The sequence below is a fragment of the Xyrauchen texanus genome, chromosome 31 (genome assembly GCF_025860055.1).
Source record: "Xyrauchen texanus isolate HMW12.3.18 chromosome 31, RBS_HiC_50CHRs, whole genome shotgun sequence".
In the NCBI taxonomy this organism is placed as follows: domain Eukaryota; kingdom Metazoa; phylum Chordata; class Actinopteri; order Cypriniformes; family Catostomidae; genus Xyrauchen; species Xyrauchen texanus.
The window spans coordinates 3,411,927-3,431,234 of record NC_068306.1 but is presented as its reverse complement, the minus strand read 5'-3'; the positions used below and the strand labels follow the sequence as shown (position 1 = coordinate 3,431,234).

Here is a 19,308-nt window from a genome sequence, read left to right as displayed (position 1 = left end):
TGTTCTTCCGCTTGCAAACCTCACCCTTTTCCCTCCAAACATGACGATGGTCATTATGGCCAAACAATAAATTTTTTGTTTCATCAGACAAGAGGAAATTTCGCCAAAAAGTAAGATATTTGTCCCCATCTGCACTTGCAAACTGTAGTCTGGCTTTTTTGATGGCAGCTTTGGAGCATTGCAGGTTATGTCGATATAGGACTCATTTTACTGTGGATCTAGATACTTGTCTACCTCTTTCCTCCAGCATCAAGGTCCTTTGCTGTTGTTCTGGGATTGATTTGCACTTTTTGCACCAAATTTCATGAATCTCTAGAAAACAGAATGAGTCTCCTTCCTGAGTGGTATGATGGCTGCGTGGTCCCATGTTGTTTATACTTGTGTACTATTGTTTGTACAGATGAACGTGGTACCTTCAGGCATTTGGAAATTGCAAGTATGAACCAGACTTGTGGAGATCCAAAAAATGTTTCTGAGGTCTTGGCTGATTTCTTTTGATTCTCCCATGATGTCAAGCAAAGAGGCACAGAGTTTGAAGGTAGGCCTTAAAATACATCCACAGGTACACCTCCAATTCAATAACACCTCCTGTCAGAAACTAATTGCCTAAAGACTTAACATAAGTTTCTGGAATTTTCTAAGCTGTTTAAAAGGCAAAGTTAACTTGGTGTATGTAAACTTCTGGCCCACTGGAATTGTGATAGTCATTTAAAAGTGAAACAATCTGTCTGTAAACAATTGTTGGAAAAATGACTTGTGTCATGCAAAGTATGACCTAAAGGATGTCCTAAACAATTTACCAAAACTATATTTTGCAAACATTAAATCTATGGAGTGGTTAAAAAATTAGATTTAATGACTTGAACCAAAGGGTAAGTAAACTTCTGACTTCAAAATACATATTTTGTATCTATCAGTTGTCCCAGTGTACAGCGAAGTTTAGAGTCCATATATCCCTAAGAAAAACATCCAATAACGCATTCAATTCTGATTGGATAAGACTTTTGCTTTAGTTCTGCTGCATAATACGAAAAGTTATCAAAAAACTGGGTTATCCCATTTTTTTCCCCTCAGACGGTAATCTAAATGTCAAAAACAATAAAAACATTGGGGTACCATTTAATTTGTCTGAGTAATAAAACATGTTTTTTTTTTGTAACGGATTCACACATGACAGTCGATTGTCATAAAAATGCAAAACAATATATAAAAAAAAAAACATACCTGAAGGAATAAAATCATCATCCCTCTCTTGTTCCTCTGTTGTGGTTTCTCCTCTCATCTTCATCAGGTTCCTGCAGTCCAGCAGCTTCACTGAACACATCTTCACTGGTGTCTGCAGCATCTGCTGTTCATCATCATCATCCCTCTCTTGTTCCTCTGTTGTGGTTTCTCCTCTCATCTTTATCAGGTTCCTGCAGTCCAGCAGCTTCACTGAACACATCTTCACTGATGTCTCCAGCACCTGTTGTTCATCATCATCATCATCAATCCGTGGTTCCTCTGTTGTGATTTCTTCTTTTATCTCCTCCTGCTTCACTTCAATCTTCACTGGTGTCTGCAGCATCTGCTGTTCTCCAGCGTTACAGACAGAAGTCAGAGACTCTGTGGAGGTTTGATCACCCTGATTACTGTCACACACACTCTCCTGAGCATCAGTAGAACAGAGTAAAGTGAGCTGTGAGTCCTGTGTGTCTCTGGATCTCTGTTCAGAGAGTTTGTCCAGCAGCTGCTGTGGTGTGGACTGATCTCTGCCGCTCCACACTGAATCCTGACATTCTGTGGAGGTCCCATCAGTCACACACACTGAAGATTGACAGTAAACCTTTTCCAGCTCCTGACAAACACAACACAATCACATCTGTACCGTTCATCATCACAGAGTCACAGTCAAATCACATCATTTGAAACGTACTTACAATCTCAACTTTAACTCGCTCTAAACAAATGAAGGGTGAAACGAATTCTCTCTCCATCATCTTTGTCTCCAGTGACGTCACCTCTTTCTTCAGATGAGAGATTTCTGTGATGAAATCATAATTAAAGTCTGGACCTCCAAGAATTATGGATATTTTATGAACAAAGTTGTCCTCCACAGTTATTAACGTTCCATTCTTATGATGTTTGCCTTTTCTATATTCATACAGATTACTTAAATCATCAAATCACCAAAGAAAATAATTACTGTAATATCTGTTCCAAGTAGGAACAAATAAACATGTTTCACTCAAATCACAATCTCAACTCAGTAAGGTGTGTATTCATATACAGTCAGAATATTACAACAAACGCTTTAGAAACAAGATGCTAATGACATTTACCTCAGTTTGATTTCCACAACACATTATATAAGAAAAACACTCAAATTCACAATGCTCCAGATGCTTAAATGATATATCTAATAACTTGTTCATGCAGTCACATACGACGATGAAAAGCTTATTTATGATCATTAAAACACCACGGAGAGAAAAAGTGTATGCACATAAAAACACACACTTGAAAATATAAATCTCACAAATAATAAACAAATTGCACACGTACCGATTGAGAGCTCAAACTGTTCTTTCTTCGTGATAAATGGCGGTTTGCAAAACAACTTCTGATTTTCTCGCCTCCTACTGGACTGGAGTGTTGATGCGTTTGGCGGGAAATAGTTACAGTCAGAGCCATATAGAGAGAGAGAGTTGCGACAACGGAAGTTCTAAATGCTTGATCGTCACGTGATTCACGTAGACTTCAGATAGTTCCAGGAAGTGCTTTGGCGGGCATTTCAAACTGTTAGAGTAGAGTGACAGAACTGCGATTTCTGGTAATTAGTAGTCAATAAATGCATTTATTTTATATATTTATGTAACACACTGACATATGTATGAAGCATGAGTATGTTGTTACAGCGATGTTGTTTTTTTAAAGATCAAATCAGCTAATATTTGAGGATTAGTGTTCGCTTACCGTTATTTGCCTCAACTTATTTCAGACTAGGGTTTCTGTTACCTCATGTTCATTGTTTTCACTAATCTCATGGTAACTAATGTCATATTTATGACTTTTCAGATAGTACAGAGACAGGCTGGTGACAGGTGTTTTCCAGCTCGCACCGCACAGTGGGTCAATGAACTATTAACAGCAGTTACGTAAATGTAAAATTTAGTGAAATGAAGCTTATCTCAGTAGGTCTATACAATGCAAGCGAATGGTGACCAAAACATTGTAGCTCCAAAAATCACATAAAGGAAACAGAAAAGTAATCCAGAAGATTTCAGACCTTGCAAAATAACAACAATAATAATTAACATTTTTAGTTTAATTTAGTTTAATTGTTTCTTAAACAAACGTATCGATTTGCTTCAGAAGACATTAATTGATCGACTGGAGTTGTGCGGATTACTTTTATTGCCTTTTGGACCATTAAATAGCAAAAGCCTGATAGCACCCGCTTATAAAAATTTCACTTCAGTTCTGCTGGAAATTTGGGATGGATTAAAAGTAAATCATGAGATAATTTTCATATTTGGGTGAACTAACCCTTTAATTTCAACAAATATATAAAATCTATATGTTAACATTAGATTATGCACTAGAAACAAACATGAACTAACAATAAAATATATTATATTTATTAACAAACATTAATAAATGCTTATATTGTTTATTCATGATACCTAATGTTAACAAATGAAACCCTATTACAAAGTGTTTCCAATAATTCTTGACAAACAAATAGCTATTGTTGATGAGCACAAAACCACCCAAACAGAAGTTATGAAATCTATAGCCAACATTTAGAAAGCGATCATTTAGACGAGCTTCACGAGTTGAATTTTAATATGATAAACATTGGATCATCTTATATCGATGGCGTCATCTCAGTGTCCCACACACAGCCGTTAGAGTTCACCATTAGCTTGTGCTAACTGAGGCAGTCGATGCAGACTGTTTTAAATGCAAATTTATCATTGAAGGCTATTTTGCGATTCCAATATTAATTAAATCCAGAATGCTGCATTGCTGGGCATCTTAAAAAAGGATAAAAGAACTTAATATAATAACAGAAAGTATAATTACAGTCTTTTCTAACACTCTTGATAGTGTCACCCCCCCTTCGATTAAAGAAAAAAAAACTCGGAAAATTGTAAGAATAAAAAAATAGAGGTATTTCGTGGTGCGTGGAAAGACCAGAACCAGATATTCCATCAAAGCACAATAATTATGACTTCATGAATTTCTTTCCTGATAAAATTGAAATAATCAGAAATAAAATTGGAAATATGCAATCAACAGTCACAGCACCTCAGAAAACGGTGTCTCATAATTTTCTTCATGAGAACTTCAATCCTTCGCCGTCACAGTTCATGAAGAGCTAATAAAACATATAAAAAAATCAAAAGCCACAACATGTTAGATCCAATACCAAAAAAGCTGCATTCGACACAATAGATCACGACATTCTCTTGAATAGGTTGGAGAATTATGGACTTGCATTAGCATGGTTTAGGTCCTATTTATCAGACCGCTACCACTTTGTATGTGTAAACAAGGAATTTTCAAATCAAACAAAAGTTATGCATGGAGTGCCACAGGGATCAGTTTTAGGACCTCTACTTTTCTCCTTATACAGGCTTCCCCATGGAGATATTATCAGGAATCATGGAATACATTTCCACTGTTATGCAGACGATACCCAACTTTATATTTCTTCTGAAACCAATAAAATTCACAATTCTCCAAATTGTGTATCAATGAAATCAAAGACTGGATAGACAGAAATGTCCTTCTACTCAATTCTGATAAAACAGTGAAACTAATTATTGGACCAAAAACCTTTAAAAATAAGTCGCTAAAATATAATTTGACTCTCGATGGATGTACTGTTACGTCTTCTTCTACAGCAAGGAACTTGTGTTATTTGATACCAATCTGTCATTTGAAATTCAAATTTCCAATGTTAATTATGACACATTCTCTGTTGCTGATCCCAAAAAATACATTGTTTTCATGACCTCAAGACTATATTATTGTAATGCATTACTGGGAGGATGTACTGCAATAAATAAATGAAATAAATGTAAAAACACAGCTGCCAGAGTGCTTACTAGAACCAAGAAATATTAAAATAGGAGCCCAATTTTATCATCATTAAATTGGCTACCTTTTAAATGTTTTATTAATTTTAAAATTCCATTAACTACATTCAAGGCATTGAATGGTCAAGCTCCAAAGTACTTAAGTGACCTTCTGACATGCTATATTCTGTCACATTCATTACAATCATTCTGGCTTATAATTCCAAGAATATCAAAATCCACAAAAGCAGGTACAGGCGTATGCAAAAGTTTAGGCACCCCTGACAATTTCCATGATTTTCATTTATAAATAATTGGGTGTTTGGATCAGCAATTTCAATTTGATCTATCAAATAACTGAAGGACACAGTCATATTTCAGTAGTGAAATGACATTTAATGGATGAACAGAAAATGTGCAATATGCATCAAAACTAAATTAGACAGGTGCGTAAATTTGGGCACACCAACAGAAATATCACATCAATATTTAGTTGAGCCACCTTTAGCAGAAATAACAGCCTCTAGACGCTTCCTATAGCCTGTAATGAGTGTCTGGATTCTGGATGAAGGTATTTTGGACCATTCCTCCTTGCAAAACATCTCCAGTTCAGTTAGGTTTGATGTTTGCCGAGCATGGACAGCCCGCTTCAAATCACCCCACAGATTTTCAATGATATTCAGGTCTGGGGAATGGGATGGCAATTCCAGAACATTGTACTTGTTCTTCTGCATAAATGCCAGAGTAGATTTTGAGCAGTGTTTTGGGTCGTTGTCTTGTTGAAATATCCAGCCCCGGTGTAACTTCAACTTTGTGACTGATTCCTCTAGATTATTCTCACATATCTACTGATATTGAGTGGAATCCATGTGACCCTCAACTTTAACAAGATTCCCAGTACCGGCACTGGCCACACAGCCCCACAGCATGATGGAACCTCCACCAAATTTTTCTGTGGGTAGCAAGTGTTTGTCTTGGAACGCTGTGTTATTTTGCCGCCATGCAGAACACCCCTTGTTGTGACCAAATAACTCCATCTTTGTTTCATCAGTCCACAGCACCTTCTCCCAAAATGAAGCTGGCTTGTCCAAATGTGCGTTTGCATACCTCAAGCGACTCTGTTTGTGCCGTGTGTGCAGAAATGGCTTCTTCCGCATCACTCTCCCATACAGCTTCTCCTTGTGCAAAGTGCGCTGAATTGTTGAACGATGCACAGTGACACCATCTGCAGCAAGATGATGTTGTAGGTCTTTGGAGGTGGTCTGTGGGTCGTTTTCGACCGTTCTCACCATCCTTCGCCTCTGATATTTTACTTGGCCTGCCACTTCTGGCCTTAACAAGAACTGTGCCTGTGGTCTTCCATTTCCTCACTATGTTCCTCACAGTGGACACTGACAGCTTAAATCTCTGCGATAGATTTTTGTAGCCTTCCCCTAAACCATAATGTTGAACAATCTTTGTTTTCAGGTCATTTGGGAGTTGTAATCAGAGGAGAGTGAAAGAGAACAACAACTTGCAATTGGCCACCTTAAATACCTTTTCTCATGATTGGATGCACCTGTCTATGAGTTCAAGGCTTAATGAGCTCACCAAACCAATTGTGTGTTCCAATTAATCAGTGCTAGGTAGTTACAGGTATTCAAATCAACAAAATGACAAGGGTGCACAAATTTATGCACCTGTCTAATTTCGTTTTGATGCATATTGCACATTTTCTGTTCATCCAATAAACCTAATTTCACTACTGAAATATTACTGTGTCCTTCAGTTATTTGATAGATAAAATTTAAATTGCTGATCCAAACACCCAATAATTTATAAATTAAAATCATGGAAATTGTCAAAGGTGCCTAAACTTTTGCATACGCCTGTAGATCCTTTTCATATTTGGCTCATAAACTATGGAATAGTCTCCTTAACACTGTTCGTGATGCAGACCCACTCACTCAGTTTAAGTCTAGACTAAAGATTCATCTATTTGCAGTGTCAAGTCAAGTGGTTTTTATTGTCGTTCAACCATATACAGTTAGTACAGTACACAGCGAAAGAAGACAACGTTCCTCCAGGACCATGGTGCTACATAAAACAACATAGGACAAACACAGAACCACATTGGAGTGCAGAGTAGAGAGAAAGTCGCTGGAATGTGCCGTGTATCCAATAGCACACGCTTCTGAAGAGGTGAATGTATCAGTAGTAGTATTCAGCCCGCTAAAATACAACCGCTTGGGTCCAAAGAAAAAATCTGAATGAATTCGCATTTCAGCCTCCCTTTTATACCCCTATGTTGGGAGAGTGGCATGCAAATTCTACTCGCCAATTCTAATTGGCCTTTTCTCAAAGATCTGTAGGTGTCTCTGGCTCTCAAGTTCAACATCTAGTGTCACTACATCGACACAAAGTCAAGTGAGTGACAGAAGGGGAACTCTTTCCACAGTGTGAGCACATGTAATTTTTTTCTCCCGTATGAATTCTCAAGACACCATCCCACACCTCTGTAGGGAATCAACAACAGGCTGGTGATCTGAATGTGCTTTAGATGATGCAGCTCTTTTGGAAGAAATTTAATATTTGGGTTTATCTGAATTTCAAACAATTTACTCGATATCGTTGGACATTTTTTCTTCTTACTGTCTTTTCTTTTTTCTTCTTACATTTGTATATAGATTACTTGCTGCACTGAAACTTTTCCATCATCAAAAGCAGTGTTATGGTTTCTCTCCAGTATGGATTCTCTCGTGTGTTTTCAGGTATTGAGAAGAAGAGAAACTCTTTCCACAGAGTGAGCACTTGTAAGGTTTTTCTCCAGTATGAATTCTCTCGTGCATTTTCAGGTGTTGTGACCAAGGGAAACTCTTTCCACAGAGTGAGCACTTGTAAGGTTTTTCTCCAGTATGAATTCTCTCGTGTATTTTCAGGTGTTGTGAACAAGAGAAACTCTTTCCACAGTGTGAACACTTGTAAGGTTTTTCTCCAGTATGAATTCTCTCGTGTGTTTTCAGGTTTTGTGAATGAGTGAAACTCTTTCCACAGTGTGGGCACTTGTAAGGTTTTTCTCCAGTATGAATTCTTTGGTGGTGTTTCAAGTCTCTCGCTTTAATAAAGATCTTCCCACAATCAAAGCACATATGAACCCCAGCACCGGTATGTATTTTCTGGTGTTCTTTACGATAGGACTGGCATGAAAAACGTTTTCCACAAAAAAAGTATTTGTAAGGCTTCTCATTTGTATGCATTTTCAGATGTTTTTGTAGGTATGTTGCCAAAACAAATGTTTTACTGATCACATTCAAATTGTCTTTCTCCAGAGTGACGGCGAAGATGACGTGTGAGATTTTGTGTTTGTGCAAAACTTTTTCCACACTGATGGCACGTATAAGGCCTCTCTCCTGTGTGAATTCTCGTGTGTATTAAGCTGGCTTTTATATATATGAAACTCTTTCCACACTGAGAGCAGGTGAAAGTATTTTTGGCTGATCTACTTTGATGCTTTTTTGGTGAGAAATTCTTCTTAGTCTTTGAGTCACTCAAAGATTTTTCTCCAGGTATTAAATCATGACGTTTGTGATCCTGAAGTTTCTCCTCCACTTCATTCAGCTCTAGAGGTTCATCTTGCTCGTTCATCAGCTCTACAATGAGCACAATAAATTGACAAAAATCTATTAAATAAATCAAATTGAACCCCAATTTAAGGGCAGAACACAACAAACATCCAGTATTTATAAGGGGTGGGAATTGCAATGAACACGACATTAACATTTACAGCAGCACACGTAAAGCTCTTCTACTTTGAAGTTGCACTCAAGCGCTTGTGCAGATCCATCGAGAAGAAATCTCCTGACACCTTTCAGTTTACACGGCTCGTATCGCCTGCTTACAGTGTCACAGACTGATATATGCAACATTCATGAGTCACAGAAACTGATTAAATACATGCTTCTGCGAATGACACGAGTGCTCCACCAGAAAAAAAACGCTGGATTTGCTCAAGTTTTGAGATTCCTGTTACTGAGTAATTACTTTCATCTAAATGACATACCAACATACTTATGGACAGTATGTGATAGATGTTTTATTGATATTAGCCATTATATCATCAGACAAAACAGTTAAAAGTAACAGGGAACTGTTGAGGAGAAAGATCGAGAATGAAACACGTGAGCACTTTAAACATCATGAGATTATGCGCGTCTGTCTCTGATGCACGTGAACGTTTAAATGAGACGTTGTACGCTAGTCTATTATTGTGGTAACGCAATAGCATGTTACAACAAAACAAACTGTGATTTTAAATAAAATAATTATAATAGCATATTTAGCAAAAAGTATCTATTTCAAAATTAATTCAAACAAATGTATTTAAATCAGGGAGACCATTCAAAAATCTTTTGCCTCAAGAATCACGATTTGTAAGAGCTGATTTTTCCCAATTCCTGGTATTAATTGCGATTCCCTGTCTGTCGCTCACTTTGACGTTGTGTCGAACAAGCGACACTAGGGGTCTATCTTGAGCGCCTTTTGCATCTCTGATCTATGAGGAAAGGCCAATGAGAAATTGGCAGACAGAATTTGCATGTCCTGCCCCCGGACATACGGGTATAAAGGTGGGGAAATTCATCTGTTTCATTCAGAAATTTTCTTCGGAGCCGATGGTTGTGTTTGCAGCGAGCTGCGTGTCACACACTGTTCCTCCCATCTCTGAGCGAATTGCTGTTGAACGTCCTTTTCAGGACGTGTCTTTATAAAGATGCCCTTCCGAGTTACTGGATGCAGAAGAGTGCTCTCCACTTCAGACGGCCACAGGCGCTGTCTCGTATGTCTGGGCTGCGATCACACCGAGGCAGCGTTTGTGGATGGTTCATGTTCTCAGAAAGAATGCCACTCCAGCCTCCCCCACGTTGCTCAGTCCCAAGGGATTGAGGAAAACGCGGCTGGCGTTGGAAGCGATCTGGGGATGGCAGCGGGCTCGGTTCTGCCGGGTACGCCCCCGCAAACCACCCAACCCTGGCACGCTCACTGACTTCCGTCCGGGTTCGAGGCAACAGCGGCTCGCCTCACAGCCAGCCTGCTTATCCTCTGGAGCCCCCCCCGAGCGGGATGAGCTCAGCGCAGCATCGGAAAGCGGTCAGGCGTCTGACGCGGATGACTCGTCTGGGCTACCGCCTTCGGACCAGCATGCCCAGGCTGAGGCTGATGCCCAGATGTCCGACATGTTTGCCCGGCCGCACAGCCTTTGCGGCTGGATGATTGGTTCTTCGGGTCTGCGCGCCGCTCACAGCCGTGCCCCCCTCCCCCCAGGTCCTTTTTTGCCGGAAGTGCATGATGAGCTGACGAGTTCGTGGAGTGCACCCTTCTCCACGCGTCACAAAGCTTCTCGCTTATACGCTCTCACTACCCTCGACGACGGAGCGGCCCACGGGTACACGGCGGACCCCCAGGTGGACAGAGCGGTTGCGATCCACCTGTGCCCCGAGAACGCCGCCACCTGGCGGGGTCGCCCGGTGCTCCCCTCCAAGGCCTGTAGGATGACGTCTTCACTGACCGACAAAGCCTACAGCGCCACCGGACAGGCTTCTTCCGCCCTGCATGCCATGGCCCTCCTGCAAGTACACCAGGCCAAGGCACTTAAAAGATCTGCACTTGGGTAGTCCTGATCCAGACGTCCTGCAGGATCTGCGCACAGCAACTGTCCTCGCCTAGGGCTAGGAAGGTCACTCGGGTAGACGATGGCCACACTCGTGGTTCAGGAACGTCATCTGTGGCTGAACTTGGTCAAGATGTATGAGACGGACAAGACACTCGTCGTCGACGCCCCTGTCTCCCAATTTGGCGACACCGTCGAGGACATTGACCAGCAGTTCTCCCCAGTTCTCCCCAGCTCACCGAGGGCGTCCTCCTGCGGCTAAAAAAACCATGAGAAGCACGCCCCCCTTACGACCGATCTTGGACCTGCGAGTTTTGAACTCCCGTTCAAAATGCTCACGCCAAAACACATCTTAAGTGTCCGGCATCTAGATTTGTTCGCAGCGGTAGACCTGAAAGACGCGTACATCCACATCTCAATATTGCCTTGACATCGACCCTTCCTACGGTTCGCGTTCTTCGGCCAGGCATATCACTACAAGGTCCTCCCCTTCGGCATGTCCCGGTCCCCTCACGTCTTTATGAAGGTCGCAGAAGCAGCTCTTGCCCCACTTCGGGAAGTAGGTGTCCGCATACTCAACTACCTTGATGACTGGCTCATCCTGACCCACTCCAGAGAATTATTATGTGCCCACAGGGACCAGGTGGTCAGGCCCCTCAGCCGTTTAGGGCTTCAAGTCAACTGGGAAAAGAGCAAGCTCAACCCGGTCCAGAGCATCTCTTTTCTCGGCATGGAGTTAGACTCAAGTCTCAATGTCAGTGTCCCTAACCAATGAGCGTGCGCAGTCAGTGCTAAAATGCCTTGACGCCTTCAGGCCGGGCACAGCGGTCCCTTTAAAACTTTTCCAGAAGCTCCTGGGGCATATGGCAACCTCCGCGGCGGTCGCGCCACTCGGGATGATGCATATGAGACCGCTTCAGCACTGGCTCCAGACTCTAGTCCCGAGACGAGCATGACACCGCAGCACGCAGACTGTGATTGTCAACCCAGCCTGCCACCAAACGTTCAAACCCTGGACAGACCTCTTCGCCCGACATGTCAGGGTCACTACCGACACCTCCAAATTGGGTTGGGGGGACGTATGCAACGGGCACGCAGCCGCGGGCCGTTGGAAAGGGGCCCCGCTGCGCTGGCACAGAGTTTTTGTCTGTACTCTTTGCCATGTGGAGATTTCTCCTGCTAGTTCAGGGCAAACGCGTCTTGATCAGATCGGACAGCACCACCACAGTAGCGTACATAAATCGCCACATGTCATTACTCACCCATCGTCTCCTCCTTTGGAGCCAGCAACGACTCTGGTCGCTGTGTGCCACTCACATCCCGGGCAACCTCAATGTGGTGGCGGATGTGCTATCATGACACCGCTTGCCCAGTGAAAAGTGGATGCTTCACTCCCAGTCGGTCCAGCTGATTTGGGAACGTTTCGGCAAGGCTCAGGTAGACCTGTTTGCCTCCCGAGAGACCTCCCACTGCCCGCTCTTGTATGCCCGAATGGAGGCACCCCTCGGGGCAGACGTGCTGGCACACAGATGGCCCACGGGGCTCCACAAGTACGCATTTCCCCCAGTGAGCCTTCTTGCACAGGTGCTGTGCAAGGTCAGGGAGGACGAGGAACATGTCACTCTAGTGGCCCCCTATAGGCCCACTCGGACTTGGTTCTCGGATCTCGTCCTCCTCACGACAGCCCATACCTGGCAAATTCCCCTGAGGAAAGACCTTCTTTCTCAGGGACGGAGCACGCTCTGGCATCCGAACCATGACCTCTGGAACCTTAACGTCTGGCCCATGGAAGGGATGCAGAAGATCTAGCTGATCTATCACCTGCCGTCGTAGACACGCTCAACCAAGCCAGAGCCCCTTCTACCAGGCAACTTTACGCCCTGAAGTGGCGCTTGTTCGCGAATTGGTGTTCTTCCCGGTCTGAAGACCCACAGAGGTGTGCAGTTAGGTAAGTGCTCTCATTCCTGCAGGAGAGGTTGGAGGGGAGGCTGTCCCCCTCCACCTTGAAGGTGTATGTAGCTGCTATTGCGGCCCACCATGACAGTACACGGCAAGTCTTTGGGTAAGCACAACTTAATTATCAGGTTCCTAAGAGGCGCCCGGAGGTTAAATCCATCCCGGCCAAGCCTGTTCCCCTCCTGGGATCTCTCAGTGGTCCTCTCGGGCCTTTAGAGACCCCCCTTCGAGCCGCTAGAATCAGTCGGACTCTGGGCCCTCTCCCTGAAAACGGCTCTCCTCCATAAAGAGAGTTGGGGACCTGCAAGCATTCTCTGTCAGCGACATTTGCCTGGAGTTCGGTCCGGCAGACACTCATGAGATCCTAATACCACGACCGGGCTACGTGCCCAAGGTTCCTACCACACCGTTCAGAGACCAGGTAGTGAACCTGCAAATGCTGCCCCGGGAGGAGGCAGAGGCAGATCCAGCCCCTTCTTTGTGGTATCCGATACGTGCTTTGCGTATCATTATCACACCAAAGCCGGCCACCGCCGCCCCCCCTTTGCAGGTCCGAGCACACTCAACACGAAGTGTTGCGTCCTGATGGGCACTGGCCAGAGGCACCGCCCTAGCAGACATATGCAGAGCGGCGGGTTGGGCAACACCTAATACCTTTGTGAGATTGTAAAATCTCAGGGTAGAGTCAGTTTCGTTCCGTGTTTTCTCAGGTCCGAGCCGGTAGAACTCGGTAAACACGCTGACAATCTGACCGGGTGGATCGAAAGCACCTAGCGCCCTTTCCCTCTGCTGAGGTAAAACTGTGTGCTTTTTTTCTCCAAGGAGATCCCACTTACTCAGCTCCCTGGATGACTCCTCCCTAGCCCTCTGTGTTTGTGAATTCAGCGGTGGAATTCGCCGATCAAATCCAATGCAGGTACTCAAATCTACCCTGTACTGGAATAGGTGCTCCACAGGTCAGGGCCCCTACATGGACCTCCCCCCTGTGTGTATTTTCCGCTGTACGGTACCTTTAAGAGCGGACCCGCGTCTCCCTTGGGCAGTCCCCACTGCCCCCTGGTCGCAGTGTTTGTAGCAACTCCTCCCTCCCAATGAGGCAGGATCAACTACCGCACCACTTTCCACATGTGACCTCAAAGCCCATGTGATGTATTCCACCACTCTTACCTCCCCCAGGCTGGGCGGGTGTGGTCTCCGCAGGGTCTTTTCCCGCTGAAAGAATAGCAAACTGGGTAAGACCGCCTTCCCCGATGCGTATGAGGGCCCCAGCCACTTTACCTCTATGAGAGAAACAGAGAAAGAAAAGGCGCGGCTGGCATGGCCTGTTCCCATGCTTGCTAGCATCGCCATGTTCCCCCCTGTTGAGGGTAAAGAACCAGAAGGCTCTGACGATTCTATGGGGCTTTGGGGAAGGGTACATGCAGCCTGACATTGCCGGTCGCTTTGGCATGTAAAATACCTGCCCGCTTCTGTGTCAGCATTACACGTACACGGCTCAGCGCAAGGTGTGATTTAAATTTGACCCCTAGTGTCGCTAGGTGAGGGAACGAGACGTTGTGTCCTCCCGGCCACGTCGCTGAACCGAGCCACTGTGAACCATTATCGGCTCCTCAGAAAAATTCTGAATGAAACAGATGCATTTCTACACCTTTATACCCGTATGTCTGGGGGTGGGACATGCAAATTTTGTCTGCCAATTTCTCATTGGCCTATTCTCATAGATCAGAGATGCAAAAGTCGCTCAAGAGAGACCCATAGTGTAGCTTCTTCGACACAAAGTCTCGTTCCCTCCATCAGAGAACGGAGGTTACATCCGTAACCTAGACGTTACTGCAGTAAAAGCTATATTTTATATAATTAATTATGACTTATAGTTGCTTTTGATGAATATTGGCATTTTGATTGAATGTGAGTCACAGTCACAGAAAAATGTCTGAAAGAACGAAAGTTTGGAAGAACATGAGGATGAGTACATGACGACAATTACATTTTTGGCAGAATTATTCCTTTCTTCTGGCCCGGTCTGGTTTAACCAAAATGAAAAAAATTCTTGCACATTTATGATTTGCAAGATATGATTTATGCTTTATATAATCCCAATTTACAGATACAAATTCATTAAGATATTAATATTTACAAGTGTGTTTTTAAGTGAAGAGTTCAGTGGAGCTGATGGGTTTTTGGTCATCCATTTAGTCATACGCTCAACTTTTGGGCTCTGTGTATTTTTTTCACAAGCAGGATCAAAGATTTTGTCACAAAGTAACGGACTGATTATTGGCTGAATGTAATAAACAAATAAATTCATAACAGGAGATCTTGCTAAGAAATCGGGTACACAATGATGACTAAGATTTATAAATAATAGTTTAATTTAATGTTAATGCATGATTTCTGTAAAGCTGCTTTGAAACGAGGTGTGTTGTGAAAAGCGATATACAAATAAATATGACTTGACACGTGTAATACACAGTAGGTAGATTTTAGGCCTAATCTATCATTAAGAATGTGGATATAAACATGAAATTAGACAACCCAAACAAGACCAAATCTGATTGATACTCAAAGCTCAAATAGTCCAGAAATGCGAAAAGTAGCAGGTCTGCTATGAGGATGATATGAAGTAGACTGTTTTAAATAGTCATCTTAATCCTGCAGCAGAACAGCTCAGGAAATAACTTGATACCCCAGTTGGATAAGGCGATCATGGCACACTCGGTATCTGCACGCTCTTGTTCCTTGCAGCGTCCAATATATTATGTGCTCTCGTGTCTTTGCAAGCTAAAAAGAATCAAGTTCGCTTGTCTCAGAGTGCTTGTTAAGACGTTGTTTGCTTTTTGTTCTCTCACTTGTGGTCCGTTTGCACAAACATTATATATGCAGCACTGGCCCGGGCCATTGGGCAGTCCATATTGTCAATGTCGAGCCCTACCTTAAATTTAAAAAAACAAATTAAGACTATAAGCAGAAACTTTACGCCAGAGTCACTGACACTGCAGAACTATTTCTGACTTTGGAAAAATTACAATATAAATATTAAGGATGCACCAATCGATCGGCTGCCCACCTAAATCGACCAATCTCATCTTAAATCTGTGCACGGATGAGAAAGAAAAGGAAAATGATAGTAAATATTTGCACAACAGCCCAGTAGGTGGCAATAAGTGTGAGGATTGTGAATTGGCAAAAAACAACAGACCTCTCGTGAATGCACATAGGAGGTCTAGAATAAATGTATTTTTAAGAGTAAAAAGGACTTCAATATTGAGCTGTTTCTCATCCACACCAATCATATCACTCATGAAGATGTAGATTTGACCACTCGAGTCTTATGTATTACTTTTATGCTACCTTTATGTGAGTTATTCTTCTAAAAATCTTTGTGTTCTGCAGCAAAACAAAAAAGTCATCCACATCTGGGATGGCATGAGGGTGAGTAAATTACGATATAATTTTCATTTTTGAGTGAACTATACCTTAAAAATACAACTGTAAAATTAGCCTAAAACGCCTAATCAAGGCATACCCAAAGTAAATTTAAAGCTGTTCTTGAACCGTTTGGAGTACATGCATGGTTTTGGTCACATTTGAAAGGGGACACTCTGAAGTTTTTTCTCCAGCAGTCAGAATTACTGTAAGTGCTACTGATTCTGAGTAATAGAAGTTTGAACACAATGAAATAGAAGTTTTTTTTTCCGCCTGAAATTTGTTTTGCATACAGATGCCTGCAGATGACTATAACTTGTAGCTATTAGCTTGAGAACACAATGGGATCACAGCATGAATCCTTACCTAGTCCAAGTTCAAATGTTATAACAATATCATAAAAAATGAATATTTTACACATGTTTTTCTAAGGGTACACCCAGGCGTTTTACAAAAGTGCCTTTTGGATACTCCAAAAGGACACTTTGGAAACCTAGGACTAAAAGGCTGCAACTTTTGAACGCTTCAACGTACAGTCATCATTTTGGGCTCTAATGAAAGATGACACTTAGAGCTATCATATTCCATATCCAGATCCACTATTAGTTTTGCTGACACAGAGTAACTGATGCATAAACACATTAGAGTGCCTTTTCCCTTCTTGAAACTAAATGTTGTGCATATAAAAGAGTCAAAACTAGTGCTATGGTGGACAATTTGTTTATATAAAAAATACACAACAAACTATTTACATTAATTTTTACATAAAGTATTTACAAACCATTATAAAATTGTACATGTTTCTAGCAACATGCCAGTCATTGTAGCAGTCACATTTGTGTACAAAGCACATAGGCACATCACAGGAAGAGTACTTCACTGGTGTCTTTGCATGACACTGCCTGCACTTCAGACGACCAGCGGTGCAAGATTTGGTGATGTGCAACGGCCTGTGATGTGCTCTTCGTGGAGCAGGAGATACGGGTCTGGCTGTGGATTGAGACCCCAACTCTGTCAGCAAGGGTCTCTCTGAAAGCCCTCCTCTCTTGATGAGGTGCTGTCCTGCTGCTCCACTTTATGTGGCCGCTTGCTGAGTGGGGGATAATAAATAAATGTAATTTACAAAGCTAGACACAAATTTTCCATCTTTTCTGTATTCTATATATATGAAGTTATTACCGGTAATATGTGAAAGATTAGGCACAGCTGCCAGGTGCTTTGAAATTATGCAACAAGAGTCTGTGGATATTTATTGATGTAATACTGTGATTTGGACTAAACATTTTACTTGATTTGATCATTTGGACATTTGACAATGAAACAACACCGTTTTTGTCGGGAAGTTATGGCTCAGTGTACAACTATGAGGCATCATAGGTGAGTTGCCTAAATTTTGTTATTGGTTGTTTATATGTTGGTGGTCTGACAAAGATATAGATTGTACCTGCTGTTGTGATTGTATCTTAAAATGGTTTATATCAATAGAAAATCAAGAAATGTAGCTTTCCAAAGATATGTGGCATGTGTACCAATGTAACACACAGTTGTTTTGTTTATCGCATACTTTTATTTTGTACATTTAAGGGCCCGTCCGCGGGCCTAGATTTCCATGGCGTTAATGCAGACATTTCTTCAAAATGTAAAACAACATTAAAAGGAAGAAAAATACCTGAGGGAATAAAATCATCATCATCTTCAACACTCTCTTGTTCCTCTGTTGTGGTTTCAGTCATCATCATCATTCTCTTGTTCCTCTGCTGTGGTTTCTCCTCTTATCTTCATCAAATTCCTGCAGTCCAGCAGCTTCACTGAACACATCTTCACTGATGTCTGCAACGTCTGCTGTTCATCATCACCTTCATCTCTCTGTTGTTCCTCTGCTGTGATTTCTTCTTTCATCTCCTCCTGCTTCACTTCAATCTTCACTGGTGTCTGCAGCATCTGCTGTTCTCCAGCGTTACAGACAGAAGTCAGAGACTCTGTGGAGGTTTGATCACCCTGATTACTGTCACACACACTCTCCTGAGCATCAGTAGAACAGAGTAAAGTGAGCTGTGAGTCCTGTGTGTCTCTGGATCTCTGTTCAGAGAGTTTGTCCAGCAGCTGCTGTGGTGTGGACTGATCTCTGCAGCTCCACACTGAATCCTGACATTCTGTGGAGGTCCCATCAGTCACACACACTGAAGGTTGACAGGAAACCTTTTCCAGCTCCTGACAAACACAACACAATCACATCTGTACCGTTTATCATCACAGAGTCACAGTCATATCACATCATTTCAAACTTACTTACAATCTCAACTTTAACTCGCTCAAAACAGGTGCAGGATGAATACAGTTCTCTCTCCTTCAGTTTTGTCTTCAGTGACGTCACCTCTTTCTTCAGCTGAGAGATTTCTGTGATGAAATCATCAATATCCAGCATGGACAGATCAGTTCCTACTGATTTACAGCGGATCACATCCACCTGCTCTCTCATGATGAACATCTGAACACAAAAACATCCTCATTATAATGGACTGACATTCATCACACTCAAAAACATTATTAAACACAAGAACAGCTGTTAAATAAAATAAGTAATTCTGTGATTATATAAATATAAATGTGTGCTTTGTGTTTGGGTTTCATTTTCCTGAAATATTGTCTGATATTAGCACATAGCTAGCTTTATTCAACATATAATAGCCTTCATTGAAATAATGTACAAACAGCCGGATTTAACGAGCTCATTTGTCAGTAATGTAACATAATTTACCTAAGTTTGATTTCAACAACACATTACACAATAAAAACACTCAAATTCACAATGCTCCAGATGCTTAAATGATATATCTAATAACTTGTTTATCCTGTCACATACGGCGATGAAAAGCTTTTTTACGATCATTAAAACACCAAAGACAGAAAAAGTACATGCACATAAAAACACACACACACTTGAAACTATAAATCTCAAAAATAATAAACAAATTGCACACGTACCGATTGAGAGCTCAAACTGTTCTTTCTTCGTGATAAATGACGGTTTGCAAAACAACTTCTGGTGATTTTCTCGCCTCCTACTGGACTGGAGTGTTGATGCGTTTGGCGGGAAATAGTTGCAATATACGTCAAACTTTTATCCTAGCCTCACATTTCCATCAAATGTGTTCAAAGGGAACCTGTCAAGCTCTGAAATGTCAAATAAAGCACTATAGAAGATACATAACTTAT

General features: G+C 42.1%; 1 protein-coding gene across 1 annotated transcript in view; it reads right to left on the bottom strand.

Moving 5' to 3' along the window:
- LOC127624944 (zinc finger protein 208-like) overlaps positions 1 to 19,308 on the bottom strand; it is a 114,194-nt gene that overhangs the window by 8,155 nt on the left and 86,731 nt on the right. Inside the window, exons 6-7 of the mRNA XM_052099877.1 lie at positions 8,350 to 8,529; positions 7,776 to 8,186 (exon numbers count right to left, since the gene is read on the bottom strand). Coding sequence (XP_051955837.1) covers positions 7,776 to 8,186; positions 8,350 to 8,529 — 591 coding nt within the window. The remainder of the gene's footprint in view (positions 1 to 7,775; positions 8,187 to 8,349; positions 8,530 to 19,308) is intronic.